This window comes from Microtus pennsylvanicus, chromosome 11 (genome assembly GCF_037038515.1).
Source record: "Microtus pennsylvanicus isolate mMicPen1 chromosome 11, mMicPen1.hap1, whole genome shotgun sequence".
Taxonomy (NCBI): domain Eukaryota; kingdom Metazoa; phylum Chordata; class Mammalia; order Rodentia; family Cricetidae; genus Microtus; species Microtus pennsylvanicus.
Genome location: NC_134589.1, coordinates 93522769 through 93541295, shown reverse-complemented (window position 1 = coordinate 93541295; position 18527 = coordinate 93522769). Strand labels below are relative to the sequence as shown.

The 18527-nt window shown below is 48.3% G+C and overlaps 1 protein-coding gene across 16 annotated transcripts in view; it reads right to left on the bottom strand.

The window, feature by feature from the left end:
• Positions 1-18527, bottom strand: part of Mgrn1 (mahogunin ring finger 1) — a 56016-nt gene that overhangs the window by 16099 nt on the left and 21390 nt on the right. For 14 of the 16 annotated variants that reach the window (XM_075941879.1, XM_075941885.1, XM_075941882.1 and 11 more), the window contains exons 2-9: positions 14301-14419; positions 13229-13317; positions 12180-12326; positions 9621-9738; positions 5231-5297; positions 4853-4902; positions 2192-2239; positions 839-907 (exon numbers count right to left, since the gene is read on the bottom strand). In XM_075941879.1, the coding sequence (XP_075797994.1) occupies positions 839-907; positions 2192-2239; positions 4853-4902; positions 5231-5297; positions 9621-9738; positions 12180-12326; positions 13229-13317; positions 14301-14393 (681 nt within the window). In that variant the 5' untranslated portion in view covers positions 14394-14419. The remainder of the gene's footprint in view (positions 1-838; positions 908-2191; positions 2240-4852; positions 4903-5230; positions 5298-9620; positions 9739-12179; positions 12327-13228; positions 13318-14300; positions 14420-18527) is intronic. The other 2 variants (XM_075941872.1, XM_075941884.1) reach the window with 2 other exon arrangements.

Here is an 18527-nt window from a genome sequence, read left to right as displayed (position 1 = left end):
CAGCCAAAAATATGATCTGACAATTTAGTGACTTAACAGGATGCTGGCCTACTTGCCGGGAGAGGACAAAACATTCCAAAACTGCTGTCTTCTGCTGTGGTTGGGGTAATGAAGTGTCCCTCTAAAAGACTTAGGGTTGGAGGATCTGAAACCCAGCTGTTAAAAGAGGTTCCAGGAACTCTGGGAAGGAGGACCTCCCTGGAGAAGTAGGTCACTAATGGCAGGTTCTGCGGGGGCAAGTAGATTGGGTCTAGCCCTCTCCATCTCTTCTGCTTCCTAGCTGCCATGACACGAGCTACTTTGCTCCACCTCACTTTCCCTGCCATGGACTGATACTTGTAAAACTGTGAGCTGAAATCAATCATTCTTGCTGGAATCGCTGTTTCTCGGGTAGTCAGTCAGACACACAAAAGCCTGGTAGCTTTTTTTTTTTTTTAAAGATATATTTATTTATTATGTACACAGTGTTCAGCCTCCATGTATGCCTGCAGGCCAGAAGAGGGCACCAGACCTCATTACAGATGGTTGTGAGCCACCATGTGGTTGTTGGGACTTGAACTCAGGACCTCCGGAAGAGCAGTCAGTGCTCTTAACATCTGAGCCACCTCTCCAGCCCAAAAGCCTGGTAGCTTAACTACTAAAAGGAGATTAAGGGAAAATGATGGACTCTGGGTTCTGGACCTCCAGGGAAAGACATTTTTCCCATCAAACCTTGTGGGAACTGGGTCAGGCCTGTGAAATCCCAGCACATCACCAATGATGTGCCCTCTAAAAGGCAGGTAAAAACCTGAGGCATATTACCAGCCTGGAGCTCAGTTAGCTGCCCACAAGGACACACCTTGGTCTCCTGGTTGTTCTTATTCTCGATGCCGTAGATCTCCTGCAACAGGTAGCTGACACGGTCCACCTAGAGAGCAGAAAGATGTGCTAGGGTTTGGTCAGTCTCTACTAGTGGGCTCACTGTACGTAGACCACCTCCAGAGGCGCAGGTTCCAGGGACAGTGTGGCTGAAAGTCTGTGGTACCTGTTGAATTCCCTCCTCCTGAAGAAGGGCAAATGCCAGGAAAAAGAGGCAGGAAACCCTGATCTGTGCTGAGTCAGCAAACAACACAGGGAACAAGGAATGAAGTCAATGGTCCCCCATCCATACATCCCAGAAGGCCAGGTCCCAAGCTGCCCACAATTATTGCCATTACCAGAGAAAAAAACACTTTGGACACATTCTGTCACCCACAAGAGGGCCAGAGCTGCTGCCTGTAGGTAGCAGATAGCAAGTCATGCAACTGTGCTTTCTACAAGACATGAGAGCCGCATCTAACCAGTTAGTTCTGACCAACAGGCCTCATGCTGTTCAGTCCTGAAGTGCCCTAAGTTAATTGTTTCTAAAGTTCCATGGGCCACAGCACCCATCCAGAAAGCCAGGATCCTGGTAGCTGGATTTTAGGAAACAAAACCCTACCCCCAGTGGGGTCTTTGGCCCCACTAGTATGTATCATCAGGGTCTGAACCCGCCAGGGTTCCCTCTATCCATCCTTTAAAGGCTAACAAACTACACCCTACACTAACTTTAAGCAGACCTCTAGCACTTGGGTAGTTACACACAAGACCATTACTCATCATGGCCTTGGAACACAGGCTCCTGCCTGACAATCAGTCTCATGATCGAGGTCTCAAATGGTTCTGGTAGGCATCCCACTAAATTCTTATTTTGCTCAAGTAGGCCGCCAGGAGTAACTGCTCTGTGTAGGATCACAGAATGTGTGATTCCCAAGAGAAGTTTTCCCAGTCTCCCTGTACCTGGGATCCCTCCCCATTTCCGGTGCTGAAAGAGTCAACTGAGTCTTCACCTAGTGCTGCTTTATTTCCAGGAATTTGTATAAGCAAGAGTCGGCTGCCACATTTCTGTTTCCTGTCTTTCCTAACCTCCTCTGCCCACTCATTTAGCAAATACTAACTGAATGAACTAACTGCATTCTATGCACCATGGTTCAAACTGGGCAGGATGGAGGGACCTGCACTGGTTGCTGTACCACAGGGTAGCTATACAACCCATGCACTCAAAACACAGACCCATTATCCCAGAGCACAACAGGGCAGACTCGGGCAGGCAGCTCCTGCATGACCAGAATGAACAGCCCACGGAGTCGTGTGTGCTTTCTGCAGCCCAAGGGCCATGATGTCTGGCACTTACAATTTGCTTCTGCTTTAACGGCTTCACAGAGAAGCTGCCATCCACGTGCTGCGGGGAGAGAGACAGTTAATCTCAAATTGGTCCCTCCAAGCACTCTTGCCCATGGCCTCATGCCTGCCTTCTACAGAACCTGGAGCATCTTCTTCAAACACTCCTGCAGAACCCAACTATCCTGAGTGGTCTCCAGCATGCATAAACTGAAGCCACCCAGCCACACTCTGATATTGGCTAGCCAATTCCATTACCCAGAGGCAGTATTTATGGAGCAAGAGTGAATAAACAAGAGTTCTTGGGTTTGGCTCAGTTGAGAAGGGGACACAAGCGCACAGTCAGAACTAAAATGTAAGAACAAAATGGAATAGAACCACAATGTATTTAATGATATCCACGGAAACAGACTGCTCAGAACTGGAAAGGTTTATTAAGGTATTAGAATTGAGATTTTGTTTTTGTTTTTGTGTGTGAGTGTGTGTGTACTTTATTTATTGATTGATTGATCAATTGGTTTTTCGAGACAGGGTTTCTCTGTAGCTTTGGAGCCTGACCTGGAACTAGCTCTTATAGCCCAGTCTGGCCTCGAACTCACAGAGATCCGCCTGCCTCTGCCTCCCGAGTGCTGGGATTAAAGACATGTGCCACCATGCCTGGCTTCAGAGCTGAATATTTATTTTATTCTATTTTTTTTTTTGGTTTTTTCGAGACAGGGTTTCTCTGTGGCTTTGGAAGAGCTGAATATTTTTGCAATAATTAATGTTATTATACTTTGAGTCAACCAAGATCAGCTCTCAGGATTGCCCAGTAAAGTTGACGGGCACTTATGGAAATTTCTAGAATGTGGTACTACAAAAAAGAAGCCTTTCTTCACTGAGCTCCAAACTGCAAGGACTAAATGGAATGTCTGTTGGTGATAGGCCATCCGCCTCACCAGATCCTGCTGGGAGCACTTTTTCCAACAAGACCCAAACATGGGGTACTCAAGAGGTGGCTGGCCTCTGTCCAGCTCACTCGTGTCACCTGTACCTCTGGCCCCAGAAGAGCCCAGAGACCGAGGTCACAATAGGAATGGGCTCTGCACTGAAAGAACACCTTGGCAAAAACCCCAAGTCAGCAGGACTCAAGATGAGTCAGCAAGAAATAAGTAATCTCAGGCTATTTTTGGTGGGGTCCTTGTGACCTGGGCTCCAGCCTGAAGCTCTGAAGCTAAGTCTTAGCTGCGTGCTGAGGAATAGTAAACAGCCTGAAGGAGGGTGGGGTCTCGGGGGCATTAGCAAGCAGGAATGTAACACCCACATCTCTGACAAGTGAGGCGATATATGTATATGTATGTATGTATGTATGTATGTATGTATATGTATATGCTCCATTTTTTATTGAATTATTTGTTCTTTTGATGACCAATTTCTTGAGTTCTTCGTATATTTTGGAGATCAGACCTCTGATGTGGGGTTAGTAAAGATCTTTTCCCCTTCTGTAGGCTGTCGTTTTGTCTTGTTGACTGTGACCTTTGCTTTACAGAAGCTTTTCAGTTTCAGGAGATCCCATTTATTAATTGTTTCTCTCAGAGTCTGTGCTACTGGAGTTCTATTTAAGAAGTGGTCTCCTGTGCCAATGTTTTCAAGTGTACTTCCCACTTTCTCTTCTTCTGTGAGGTTCAGTGTGGCTGGCTTTATGTTGAGGTCTTTGATCCATTTGGACTTGAGTTTTGTGCATGGTAATAGATACGGATCTATTTTCATTCCTCTACATGTTGATATCCAGTAATGCAAGCACCATTTGTTAAATATGTTTCTTTTTTCCATTTGTTATTTTTTGTTTCTTTGTCAAAAATCAGGTGGTCAAAAATGTGTGAATTAATATCTGGGTCTTTGATTTGTGTGTATACACATACACACACATGTATATGTATGTATGTATGTATGTGTGTGTGTATATGTATGTGTGTATGTGTATATGTGTGTGTATGTATGTGTTATGTATGTATATATGTGTATGTGTGTATGTGTATGTATGTGTGTATGTATGTGTATATGTGTATGCATGTATGTGTGTGTATTATGTATGTATGCATGTATGTATGTGTGTGTGCCTGGGGTTGCACCGCAGGTGGCAGATTCTCATCCAGCCCACCACTGTTCACTGAGCATCTACACTGCAAATCAGGTACCATGCCAGCTCTGAGATGACAGACAAGAGGCCACTCCTGCCCAGGCACAAGTAAGAACAGTAAATACCTGCTCAGAGGGTCAGGAAAGGCCTCCCGTGGGGAGGAAGCCTCCCCAGCCCTATCTGGACTGCAAGCTGCAGCCAGCAGGAGGGCAAAAAGGAACAGATCCTAAGTGAGGCAGACACACATGCCAGGCAAGGCCAGTGCTGGGTGGCACCTGAGGATACTCAACCTGGTGGAGGTGGTGGCTGGAAGAGGGAAGTTAGTCTGTGGCATGGGTCTCTCTGTGGGCATCCTAGCTTGTGCTGGTGAGTTCTTAGAGGTCCTTCAGTCTAAACAATCTACCTCACTGTGACTCTAAAAACTCTTTTAACAACCCCAGAGGATAGTCAGCCTTAGGACCAGCACCTTGGGAACTAAGAATCTGTCATTTAGCCCTGCACCAAGCTCGGACCCCCACATTCAGGCCACAGGGTGGTGGCCAGGATGGCACTTACCTTCTCAAAGGCAGCCAAGAGCACATGAGCATGTCCAGCCACTTCCACAACTGAAACAGGGAAAGACAAGAGAGGAGAAGCCACAGTGAGGTCATGACTGGGACTCTTGCCCGTCCCCTGCAGGCATGATTTCTAGGAGTCACAACCAGTGGCAGAGCCTGGAGTCCACTCCTGTCTTGCCCTCATCTCACCTCACCCTTCTCTTTTGAAGATGTCCACATGGCAATGCCACCATCACGAGCCTCTCTGTGGGGTGTGGCAGACACCTTCCATTTCCAAAAGAGGCCTTTTGATGACTAGTGAACAAGGAGCCCACTTCCTCCCCCACCAGTCCCACACACTTGAAAAAGAGGATGAGGAAAGACAAACAATGCTCACCATCTCCTTCGTCCACCACAGCCTGTATGACAACTGGAAACACACCCCGATCCAGGTCAAAGTTCAGCTGAAGAAAGGAGGCAAAAATGGTCAGACTCATGGACGTCAAGCAGTGAATTAGTCAACCTGAACTGGAGCGAGCAGACGGAATAAAGGCCACGGCGACATTAAATCACTTGGGCCATACAGTTCTTGACGGGCTCTCCAAGCAGAAACTCCACTTTCCCTCTCTCAGTCCTTGACAACCGCTCAACTGTGGGTGTGCCTGCTCTGGACAGTTGCTATAATGGATCACTCAGTGTCTATCTTTTTGTAACTAGATTTTTCTTCACTGGGCATGCTTTCCAAGTTCAGTTGGAATCCCAATCCTTTTTATGGTTGCACAGTCATTCTAGGGGGTGGGGAAGCCATATTGTTTGCCCACTCACCAGTAGAACCGTGGGCTGCTTCTACATTGTGACCACTGTGAACAATGCTACCATGTATCTGTTTAGTCTCTGTCATCCAGACCCCTGGAGACATAGCTCCAAGTTTTGGGTTAAATTTAGCTATGCAATTGTTTGATGAAAAGCATCTGGCTTAAACCCCACCAAAGATGGAATCAGACTGACACCAATTGGTTCATCCTTCCCTTTCCCAAGACAGCAGCTGCCCCCCTCCAATGAACTAGAAACCCCAGAACTGGTACCATCCTCACCCATGCCCCTGGCCCTCATACCCTGCACCCTGCTAGCAGAGGAGTACTCTGGGATTCACCTGATCCACATCTGTGGGCTACTCCCTGTCCTGTGACTAGGTTGTCCTCTGTCCCCAACTCCCTGATAGACAGAAGCTGTAGAGGACAAAATCCAGCCTAATCCAGCCTACGCAGTCTTCAGAACTTTCCTGGTGTCTCAGGGAAGCAGCAGACATTTCCATTGTTCTCACTAAGGAGTCACTCAAAGAAAAGTGGACGGGCCAGATGTGACAGTGCACAGATGTAATTCCACTACTCAGGAGGCAGAGGGTAGTGAGCTCAGCAGTGAGGCCCTGTCTCAAACAACGGTGGTACACACCATTAATCCCAGGTGGGAGGATCTCCATGAGTTCAATGTTAACCTGGTCTGCACAGTGAGTTCTAGGACAGTCAGAGCTACACACTTGACCCTGTCCCAACAAACAAACCAAAACAAAATTAAAAAAAAAACCCTTGTAAACTGTGAACATACTAAAAAGCATGGAATCCTGAGGATGAGCAAGCTGTGGCACGTGGATCACAACACAGTTAAGTTAAAAGCAAACCAATCACAAAACAAGCAAGTGAAGCAACTAGAGAAAGGGCCAGGACAAAGCACAGCCTAGGCCCTGTTCATCCGGGCTGGGGACAATGCCCTCTCCTCACAAGCAGACTTTAGCCGGGACCTCCACAGCCTCACGGCAGAGCCCTAGAGCCCTGGGCTGATGACTAAGCACACACAGTGTATGGAGACTGGCCAGAGGCACAGCTCTCAGTGCACACAGAGCTCCCTTCTCCCTCAAGGTCAGGCTAGACCAGCCTGGAACACAGGACAAAAAGGCCTGTCTCTCCTCATCAGAAAAGCTGTCCCTCGTGAAGTGAGCAGGAGGAACGAGCTTGGGCACCATCTCCACCTAAACCCAGGGCCAGGTCTGTGTTTCCACATGAGGCTGCTCCTACACCAGCGACACTGACTTCTCCCATGGACGTCCTCCCCTAGGCCAGCTCTGGTCACTGCAGGCTGTGGATGTTAGTGTTGTTTATAAAACAGGAAAAGTTTCTTCCACACAGCCAGGGCTTGAGGGGTGTAAGCACACACATCTTTAATTCCAGCACTCGGGACAAAAGCAGGTGGATCTCTGTGGGTTTGAGGCCAGCCAGGTCTACAGAGCGAGTTATAGGACAGCCAGGGCTACAGAGAGACCCTGTCTCAAAAAAAAATTCTTAACACAGGGAATTTCCCACTGAAAATATGGATAAAAAAGGAGTCAAAACACTACAAAAAAACTTTCAGGAGGGTATGGTTATTTGAATGAGCACACCCTCTCCCCCAGGTTCACAGTGTTGAATACTTGGTCCCACTAGTGAAACTCTTTGGGAAGGAATAGGAGGTGTGGTTGTTGGAGGAGGTATGTCACTGGGGAATGGGCTTTGAAGTTTAAAAAGTCCATACCCTCCCTGCCTGAAACTTCTGGTAAGATGTTAACTCTCAGCTTCTGCCCCAGTGTCATGCCTGCCTGTCACTGCACTCCCCACCACGATGGACAAAAATTAACCTGCTGAAAAGCAAGCAAGCCCCCAATTAAATGCTTTCTTTAAAAGTTACAATGGTGCCTGGCAGTAGTGTTGCATACCTTTAATCCCAACACTCGGGAGGCAGAGGCAGGCAGATCTAGATCTCTGAGTTCGAGGCACACCTGGTCTACACAGTAAGTTCCAGGACAGCCAGAACTTTTATGCAGAGAAATCCTGTCTCGAACCCCCCGCCCGCCCCCCTCCACAAAAAGAACCCACGTCATTGGTTATGGCATTTCATCACGGTGCAGGAATGGAGCCACACACAGGACTTCCAATAGAATTCTCTGCTCATTCACTGTGAACAAGCCTCAACCTGAGCCTGTTTCTCATCTCCAGTCTTAGTGCAAGGCTGAGCACAATGCCTGGGACAACATGCTTAACGCAACACACTTCCTTTTGTGTTGAGGCTACAGTGTCAAGGAAGACTTGTGAGCAGGAAGCAGCTGCTCTGGTCCTTCGGAAGGAAGATACAGGCAATAGACTGGGATAGCAGCAAGTGGCACGCAGGGCACTCACAGCACCAGGCTGGACAGGGCCACTGTGGAACAGCAATATGGGGACAAGTCCTGCGCATTTACCCCGCGCAGAATTCCCACAAACTAGGACTTCTAGCACCTTGCTCTGTGATGAGGTCTCTTGTGAATCTGCACCCCTGCAGAAGAACAATTCAGAGTGATCCTGGTGATGATGACGCTGGCCACATGCCGCCTTTACAAGGTCCATAAACTAGGCCCAGGAACCGTTTGTTTGGGTACAGGTGAGCTAGCTAGGAGGAACAGAGCCCTGCACCATCCTAGGCTGGAAGTTCACAGGAAGCCTGAGTGCATAGGGCCCTCTACACTCTGAGTAGCCTCCAGGCAGTCTGTACTATTCTCAGTGGTACTCTGCAGCTGTGCTGGGGGAACTCGGCCCAGAAAACAACACTCAGTGATCTGGTCCTGTCCTCCTCTCCCTGTGGTATCTCAGGGCTTACAGAGCACTGCACATAGCACAGCTCCCTCAGAGACCCCCTCCTGAAACCTGCACACAGCTGTGCACTGTGGTGCACACAGAGAAGCCTTGGACCAAGTGAGTGACAATGGAAGAGGACAGGCTTCCACCACCAGAGGGAGCCTGAGGAAGCTGCTTGTTTGATCTGTAGGTGTGTTTGTGCACCAGCTCAGTGCCTGGTCCCCCAGGAGGCCAGAGGAGGAATTAGAATGCCAGACTCTTGAGCTGGCCTGTGGAATCTAGGAATCTGAACTCAGATCCTCTACAAGCGGAGGCAGCACTCTTTTCTTTTTCCCCCTTTGGTTTTTTTGAGACAGGGTTTCTCTGTGTAGCCTTGACTATCCTGGAACTCACTCTGTATAAAACAGGCTGGCTTCAAATTCACAGGATCCGCCTGCCTCTGCCTCCCTCCCGAGTGCTGGGATTAAAGGCACGCACCACCACCTGGCTGTCTGTTTTATTTTTAATATAGAACAAAAGAAAGCCTCATATGGAAAGAGGCTGTTGGGACAGGGAGGAGCCCGGGCAGTTGCCACCAGCATGAGTCACACCCAAGTTCTTATATTCAGAGACCAATCCAAGCCTTGGAGTTTCACAAAGGGGCTCCCAGGCAAGGGTCTCTGCAGGTGGCTGCCAGAAATAAGGACAGAGGAGAAAGACTCTGAGAGAACTAAGTAGACACCACAGGCAAAGAAGGGCGGGGAGTAGGGAAGACTAGCAGAAGCTACTCAAGCTGTAACCCACAAGAGGCCTGGGAGGAAAGGCTGTGCTGTCGCCATGTGATTCAGAAACAAAAGGAAAAGACAATGAGGGACAGCAGCTAAACTGTCCTGCTGCTGTCTGGGGACAATGACAACGGGGAAACCTCTCTCTGAACCTTTCCAGAACCCAGCACTATAGCCTCCAAGACTACCACACTTGTGGCCACTAAGCCTTGCCCACATCTTACTCTTTAGTTCCTCTGCATATCTGACCCAAGACAAAAACCTGGCCATTCCCAGGGTGCCAGGGCCAGGAGGAATCTCCTTGGCACCCAGTATAATGTACCAGGCAGAAGACAGAAAAACCAAAGAAGGAATAAGAGAAAGTAGGGGCTCCCCCAGTTACCTCATCATCCTTCCACTCGGAGAAGTCAATCTTGAAAGAAGGCAGCGAGAACTGTTGGCTAACGCCCCTCTTGTAGTGAACGGTCTCAGACTGCAGAGAAGGGTTCTTACAGCTGTACCTGAAGACAGCAAGGCAAGCACCTGACTCCTATGGAGCCATGGGTCCCTGCACCCAGCCTCCCACCTCCTTCTGTTACTCATCTGATAGCTAGCTGAGCGGGCAGCCATTTGTTTTACAGGGGTTGAGAGCCTCAGTCATCCCAGATATAGGAACAGGAAGCAACCCTCTTGGCCAGGTGGTCCTGGCTCTTACAGGTGCTTCCCACTACCAGCTCTGCTCACCACGAGGCTGCCCTGTCCTGCCCATTTCTTCCAGAATCCCTGCCAGCTCAATACCTCTGCTGCCCTCTGGATGGGAAGAACATGTCTACAAGGCATTTAGTGCATTTACTTTTGCAGAATGATCGTAGCGCAGAACTCCCTATGCCAATGCTTGCTCCTAGCTGCCTGCTTTGCAGTCCCAGCCTGGCACTGCACATTAAGAGTCCATGCACGTGCATGCCCACAGCCGCTCTAGTGACCCAGGCCAGCTCCCTGCCTTGCTGGTCCCCACAGTGCTGCAAGGACCATCCTTTCATTTATGCAGAAGCTCATCTCACTCCCCAGGCTGAGCATTAGAAAACAAGAGTTGAGCCGAGGGCTGGAGAGATGGCTCAGAGGTTAAGAGCATTGCCTGCTCTTCCAAAGGTCCTGAGTTCAATTCCCAGCAACCACATGGTGGCTCACAACCATCTGTAATGAGGTCTGGTGCCCTCTTCTGGCCTGCAGGCATACACACAAACAGAATATTGTATACATAATAAATAAATAAAATATTAAAAAAAAAAAAGAGTTGAGCCGATGTCCCCCATTCATGAACGCAGCATTACCCATCCTATTCCCACTCCTCACCCCTGCTTACTGTCCCAGGGCTTCTCTGGGTATCTAAGACAAAGGCCACATTCAGAGCCTGGGAAGCTGGGGGATATCCCTGCTGTCCTTACTGTCAGTGCCAGTGTGAGAGGGAACCCCACAGAGAGGTCCAGCCTGGATGCAGTAAAAAAGGCCAGTCCAGGATAAGAGTCTCAGCAGCCTGGGCCTTCAGGTATAAGCTGTGGGAGCCCAGAACCACTCTATTTCAATTTTCATGACAAGATGTTATGGGGCAAGAAAGGAACAGAGGACTGCCTAGCCTGCAACTCAGGACAGTATCCCTGCAGGCTGGGTCCTGGAGCCTCCTGTTTCTGTCTTGGTGATTTGGTGGTGATATACAAGCCAGCAAACTGGGAGGGAAACAGGCCTCATGCAGGTCTCAGAAAAGGTCTACCAGGATGCATCTCTGAGCAGCCACGTCTAGCTGACCACCTATCTAGTCCATCTATCTGGTGGCAGTGGGAGTCACCACACCTCACATACCTCACAGGACACAAGAGAGACTGGCTGAACTGGGTGGGCTGGGTTGGAGCCCACTGAACTGTGGCCCTCATTTCCTCTGGAGCAGCTCCAAGGCACCTGCCCAAAATCCAGGTGTGCCCAAGGCCAACTCAGAAACAGGACTATTATCACTTGTCCTCACACTAGGCCCGGGAAGGAGGACACCATGTGGGTTATGCTGCCTCAGGCTGCAGCCTGTTAGGAGGGCTTGGCCACTCTTAACTCCCTTTTGACAGTAAGTACATACACTGGAGTACTGTTAAGTAACTTAGTAAATGTAACTAAGTCACTAACCCACTGTGTAGGCCACAGTGGAACCTCAAAGAACCAACTGTGGAAAGGCAGTAATGTCCTAACTGCCCACTGCCACTCAGGAGAAAGTCTGTTGGCTGCTCAGGGCCAAGTCTTGAGTCCTAGAGGGAAACCTTTTCTCAACCAGCAGCTAGCATTGATGTATGGGGAGCTGGTCAAGGACACCAATGTAAGAGCTAAAGCCCCAACCTTCATTTCCAGCTGAGGAAACTGAGGAACAAGCAGTTGAATGTACTGATCACATCGGAAGGCACAGAGCTGAGAAACACTCCAAGCTAGCGTTCTCGGTCCTTACTCCCCAGGGCTAGATCTGAGCCTTTTCAAGGTCCTCTCCATCACAGCAAGGACACAGACACTTTCTGCCCGTCTGTGAGGCCACTCAGACCAGGGCTGGCTTTCCTGCTGAGGCAGCCCCTGCTATGGTCAGGCTGTGGTTGCAGGCTGCAAACTCCTGAAACTGTCAAGACTCATTTTAAAGAAAATCTCCAAAAGTTCAAATCTGTAATTGTAACACAACAAAATACATGCATGTGGTATCCACCCAAACTCCTGACATACAGCTCCCAATCTTTTCAAGTTTTCTGGGTGCTGGGTATCCCTCTATCCAAAGGAGGGACTCTATGGAGGCTTCTGGAGGAGGCTGATGACCTGAAAGACCAAGCCACCACTAGCAGTTGGGGACCTGTCAGCCCACTGCCCTCTCCAGGGAAGGGAAAAGCCCATAAGACCCTGCAAAGCCTGCATAAAGCCCAACGTGCCGCACCGAGGGACTCACACTGCCATGCCGTTCAAGAACTCCTCTACTGCCTGGCAATAAATGGTGATAGCCACGCGGGCATCGGCATCAAAGGTGAATTCCAGACTGTAGAGCACACGGGGCTTTTCACCGTCCTCTGTAGAGCTGTCTGCATCATCTTTGTACCTACCAAAAGTGGGCAGAAGATGGCAGGTCAGGAACCATAGCACCAAGAACTGGTCTGCCCACACAGCTGCAGGACATAAAGTTAGCTGCTTGGCTATGTTTGCTTTGCTAGCAAAGGTAGAGGGAGGCCTGGTCCCTGTGGCACAACAAGATCTATAATCCATTGATGTGGGATTCCCTTCTGTATGCTGTGAATACCACTGGTTAATAAAGAAGTTGTTTCGGCCAGCGGCTTAGCAGAATAGAGCGAGGCGGGGAAACTAAACTGAATCCTGAGAGAAAGAAGGCAGAGTCAGGGAGAAGCCATGGAGCCGTCAGAGGAGAAAGACGTGAGCTGTCATTTGAAACCTTGCCAGTAGGCCACGAACTTCGTGATAAAACATAAAATAATGGAAATGGGTTAATTCTAGATTTAAGAGCTAGCTGCTTAAGTGATTGGCCAATCAGTGATTTAAATAATACAGTTTCTGTGTGATTGTTTCATGAGTCTGGCAGCCAGGAAATGAACAAGCAACCTTCCTACAACAATTCTAGTCTGCTCCCCTTTTTACTACTCCCAGAAATAAGGGATATCTTGGTATGGATATCTTAGGTTTAAAGCAATTTACATGCTATTGGCAACAGACTAACTCATCCCAAGTGTAGCCACCTTACGTACCCTATGCACAGCAGGAAACTGAGCGTGTTCCCTGCCCCCACACTTCAGATGCAGGGGCCCCCAGTAGGCACAACCACAAGGGGTGGCAGAACCTCTAGCTTATGGCTCAGGGTCCTGTTTACAGAGTCTGACTGCATGTGAGAACAGAGACCAGGCCCTCCCGATATCCCTGCCCCTTCCTAAGCACCAAGCAGAGCCTCTGCGCCATACAGGGTCCCCAGGAGGGCAGCACTAGCGGAGTTACCTCACAAGTCGGAGGGAGTCTTTGCGGATATTCACCAGGCTCCTCAGGGTCTTTACTGGCTCATGGGGGGCAGGAGTGACATAGGGAAACTAGGAAAGAAATGCAAGTCAATGGAGCAGCAGAGACTAGGAGACGGAAATCAAGGGAGACCCCAACAGGTATTCCTGGGCACTGGTCCCCATGTGAGGTGCTGAACCGATACTGGACATACTGCTCAGAAGACCAGGGCCATTTGGCCAGTGTTCTCAGCTCTATGCAGGACCCTCGGAAGTAGCCACAGTTAGGCTCTGCAGGCATTCTCCTATGGAAGGTCACAACTCACTGCCCACAAAGACAGTCTGCACAAAACACCAACCCAAGTATTTGGGAAGATAACACATGTGTACATGTGTGCATGCTATATAAATATATATGTAACTGGTGACATGAAACTATGGCTGATTCTGTCTATGTCTTCTGCCAGCAACACTGTGCTGGAGTGTAAAAGGAGAGACTAAGTTTGGTAAAGGTACAGAGATTGTCCATATTCTCTATCACAACCCCAGTGGATGTCCAACTGCAGTAGGATCGTTTCCTCTCACTTTTTCTTTGTTCCTCTTTTCCCTCCCCCCAACTGCCTACTATTTTCTTCTTTATGATCCTCACTATCTGAGAAATGGGGAAAGGGTCTGACTTCATCCCAACGCGAGAGCCCTAGACATATACCAGTTGCCAAACGGGCACTGAAGGAGTGGACAAATACGCTTAAATATGTGTTTCCTTGGCAATTAGTAGGATCATGGCTCTTTCCACCATTCCACAGAACATGGCTGTTCTTTCTGCTCAGACAAAAGGCCTAGAATGAAGTCGCCAACTCTATGCAGCCTGGATGCACTAGTTCAATAATGGCTATTCTGTCCCTTAGTGGCCCAATCCTGACTGTCCGTCAGAGGCAGCCCCAGGTCACACTCCAAGTCACATGCTCCCTTCCAGCCCTGCCCCATCTGGGGACACTTGGTGCCTACTCATCCTCGCAACTGAAATGGTCCCAGTACTCACCCCAGCCAGGAGTACCAGCCCTGTGGAGACCCACCTGGACTGGACGACTGCCCAGGAAGTTCAGATCCATGTTCTCTCCAAAGAGGTAGCCTTCAGGATGCGGGGTGTCAAATTTCTCGCCTCCCATGAAAAAGTGCGAAGCAAAGTAGTTTCCTGTTTAAAAAAAGGGAACATGTTTGTCCCTAGAACAAGGCATTCAGCACAACCCTGTGGGAATAACCAAGAAGCCCCAGGGCTTCATTCTGAGAGGCTCAAGTTCTGGTTCTGCTTTCTGTAAACAGCTGGTCGCTACAACCTGCCTCTCCCTGCTCACAGATGTCAGCAAGTTCTGAATTTGAACATCACTGTCCTCAGGAGTCAGTAAGTCATACCCTAACTGCAAAGGCACACTCAAGCTCTACCCCATACCCCGGCCTTGGAAACAGGTGGGGTCGCTGTTGGTGTGCTAGCCACAATGAAACCCCAGTGGACTAGGAAAACTCTCACCCAGTGTCGACAAAAGTATGAAAGAGGGAGCTCTGGACACGTGTACACAGAATGAAGGAAGTGGGTGAAGACACGGGCAGAGACCGAAGGGAGCAGCTACCACTCAGGGGTAGAATGGGTCCTCCAGAAGCCAAGAGAGGAGCAAGGAAGGATTCTCCTTCAAGTTTTCACTGGAAGAAATTGATTCCTGATTCCTGGCCTCTAGAGTTGTGAGGGGACACACAGCAGTGTTGATGCCTGCTTCTCATAGCTTCTCCAGAAATCACGTAATTCTTACCCTCGCACTGTCTGTACCCTGCCTCCCAAATCTGAGCGCCATGAACTTAATACCCAGCGATGATCAAAGTTTAAAATTTGATGTTGATCTGGATTCTTTCTCACAAGTACTGAAACTTTAAGAAGATCCACCTAGACCCTGGAGCACTTAAAACTTACAGGGCACAGTGGTTAAGAACACTTGCTGCTTTTGAAGAGGTGTGGGTTTGGTTTCCAGTACTCACAACCACCCCTGTGTGAACCAGGCATGCATATGATGCAATACATACATGTAGGAAAAATACTCATATACATAATAGAGAATAAATATATCTTAAAAAACATTAAACTTGCATTTCTCCCCTGAGGAAAAAGATGAAGAGCTTCAGATGTTGAAAGAATTGAGTACATATACCCCTGAAGAAAACCAGAAGCCAGGCCTCTCCCAAACATCCAGCCTGAGACTGGCCCACTACCCCAGTACTCTCCAGCACAGACGACCTAAGCAGAAGCCTAGGTGACCGTGTGCCCATGGATGTTAGGGCTGTCCAGACTGTATTATTCCTCAATTTCACAAACATCGGGAACTTCTGGATCCCTAAATCCATGAGAGTTCTTAGGGTCCCAGTGGGAATTCTGGGCCTCTCAGGCAACCAGGAACAGCTAACACAGGCCTGTGACTTAAGAACCACAGCTCCAAGTAAGCAATGATGACACATGCCTTTAATTCCAGCACTTAGGAGGCAAAGGCAGGCGGATCTCGGTGAGTTCGAAGCCAGCCTGGTCTACAAGAGCTAGTTCCAGCACAGCTAGCACGGTTACACAGAGAAACCCAGTCTCAAAAGAAAAAAAAGAAGAAGAAAAAGAAGAAGAAGAAGACGAAGAAGAAGAAGATGAAGAAGGAGAAGGAGAAGGAGAAGGAGAAGGAGAAGAAGAAGAAGAAGAAGAAGAAGAAGAAGAAGAAGAAGAAGAAGAAGAAGAAGAAGAATCACAATCCCAGCTATTGTAGGAACAGACAAGGCCATAAAGTAGATCAGGGCCCAGGAGATAAGGCCAGGCAGCTCTTACCCAGGGTAGGAGCCCAGAGCTATGAAGTCAGTTCAGCTGTCCCTGACTATGGGAGCAGCAGGCAGGACCTAACCTCAACTCTAGTGCTTGCTTACCAGGTGTACTGGGCAGTCAACTGCAGCCGAACAAAAAAGAACAAGGTGACAACTAGTTCAAAACTTAAGGCCTGGGTTCTATAGACTGTCTCACAGCGCTCCATAAAAGACCTGCACACCCGGCACACAGCAGAAAGACTCACACACGTGTACAGGTCAGAAGAGCTGGATGTACTCCTGGGTCCTTAGCCCTTTAATAGAACAGAAAATTAGGTAGGCGGAGTAAACAGAACAAAATGCTGGGAGAAAGAAGCTGAGTCAGGCAGTCGCCATGATTCTCACTCCCGACACAGCTACCTCGTGGGCTACACAGATTATTAGAAATGGGTTAGGTCAATATGTAAGAGCTAGCCAATAAGAGGCTGGAACTAATGGGCCAGGCAATGTTTAAAAGAATACAGTTTCCCTGTAATTATTTCAGGTAAAGCTAGCCGGGTGGCGGGATGCAGCCCAGCCCGCCAATCTTATTACAACAGACAACACACAAACTGTGAGAATAAACAGAATGGTCTCACAAGATATGCTGAAAGGCTACCAGACAAAGCCATGTGGAGTCCAAGAAAAGGGCCAAAGCCCAGGCTTTCTGTTTTGCAATGGATCTTTGCATTAAACATTTCACATGGTGGCTTTGCCAATAAAGAGAATGACTGCAACAAAGGCAAGTATAAGAACGTATTTCCAAATCACCTGCAGCCACACACAGCTCTGCTACCATAAAAGTTCTGGTAAAGCCAGGTGGTGATGCACGCCTTTAATCCCAGCACTCAGGAGGCAGAGGCAGGGGGATCTCTGTGAGTTCGAGGCCAACCTGGTCTACAAAAGCTAGTTCCAGGACAGGCTTGGACAGGTTCTAAAGCTACAGAGAAACCCTGTCTCGAAAAACAAAAACAAAAAGTGCTGGTAAATATGAGCATCTCTGGGGAGAGAATCTCAAGGCGGTGTCTGATCATGTCTGGCCTTGGCTTCAACTCTGGCTGACCTCTATACACCTAATCGTGCGTCTGAACCATGGAGCAGCTGTAAAACAGTCTGTGTATGTCTGTCTTCACATACACAGCACATCAAATGAATGGCTGCTAGGAAGCTCACCTGTGCTAAGATCCTTTGGATGGGCTGGTACTGCACTAGTGGGCAGCAAGAGATGCAACTGGAAGATGCAAGGAAGACACAAGGAAGCCCACTGATACCACACGTGACCTATGGCCCAACACTTAAATACACTTGGAATATCTATTCCTTTGGGGTACATTCCACAGCAAGGGTAGCCTTGGTCTGAAAGGAAGGCTTGAGAGAAGGCATAATGAACACAGAAGCTGAGATGCCTCAGAGCCCCAAGCAGGATATAGGTATCTGGTTGGGAAATCTGCCCCAACCTCCTCCAGAGGTCCTTTAAGAAACAACCGCATTAGCCAGACAGTGGTGGTGCCCATCTTTAATCCCAGCACTAGTGAAGCAGAGACAGGTGATTCTCTAAATTCAAAGCCAGTCTGGTCTACAGAGTGAGTTCCAGGACAGGCTCCAAAGCTACAGAGAAACCCTGGATTGAAAAAAAAAAAGAATAAAAGATAAGAGGTAATAAAGTAAACAGTTTGCTTTATTTATACTCTATCGCTGTTCTACAAATAACATATAACTAACTTTTAAAACAAAAATTTCAAATGGTATAAGATACGGAAAAACATATCTGTCACAGCAGTGATTATAATATCCCAGAATGTCAGGCAGTGGTGGCGCATGCCTTTAATCCCAGTACTCAGGAGGCAGAGATAGGCGGATCTCTGAGTTTAAAACCAACCTGGTCTACAGAGTGAGTTCCAGGACAGTTAGGGCTACAGAGAAACCCTAACTCTGTAATAATAATAATATCTCAGAATGACCCAAGTCCTATCTCGAGTGAGACAATAGTGATGACACACAACTAAATATACTAGAAACCACCAACTAAATTTAGGAACTTGGTATGTGAATAATGTCCTAATAAAACCATTAAGAAGACAATAACTTAAAAAAAAAGACAGTAACTAGCAATAGATGCTATCTCTTGGGCTGCACAGTAAGTTCAGCAGCAATCTGTGTGCCTAGCATGCTCAAGGGGGGCGGTGTTTATGTCCTCATCTTTTGCACCAACACACATACATATGCACACATACATACATACACACATGCACATGTGCATGCACACAAAACTGAGGAAATGACTGTTCTGTGGTTTTTATTGTAGATATGAGAGAGAAAACAGCTAGAAGCATCAGGAAGTCTGGAGCCGAAAAAGTAGACTGAACATGGTCAGCAGACTGGACCTGAACAGGAGAGAAGCAGGAGCAGAAGAGAAAAAAAAAGGGACATAGAGAGAGGGA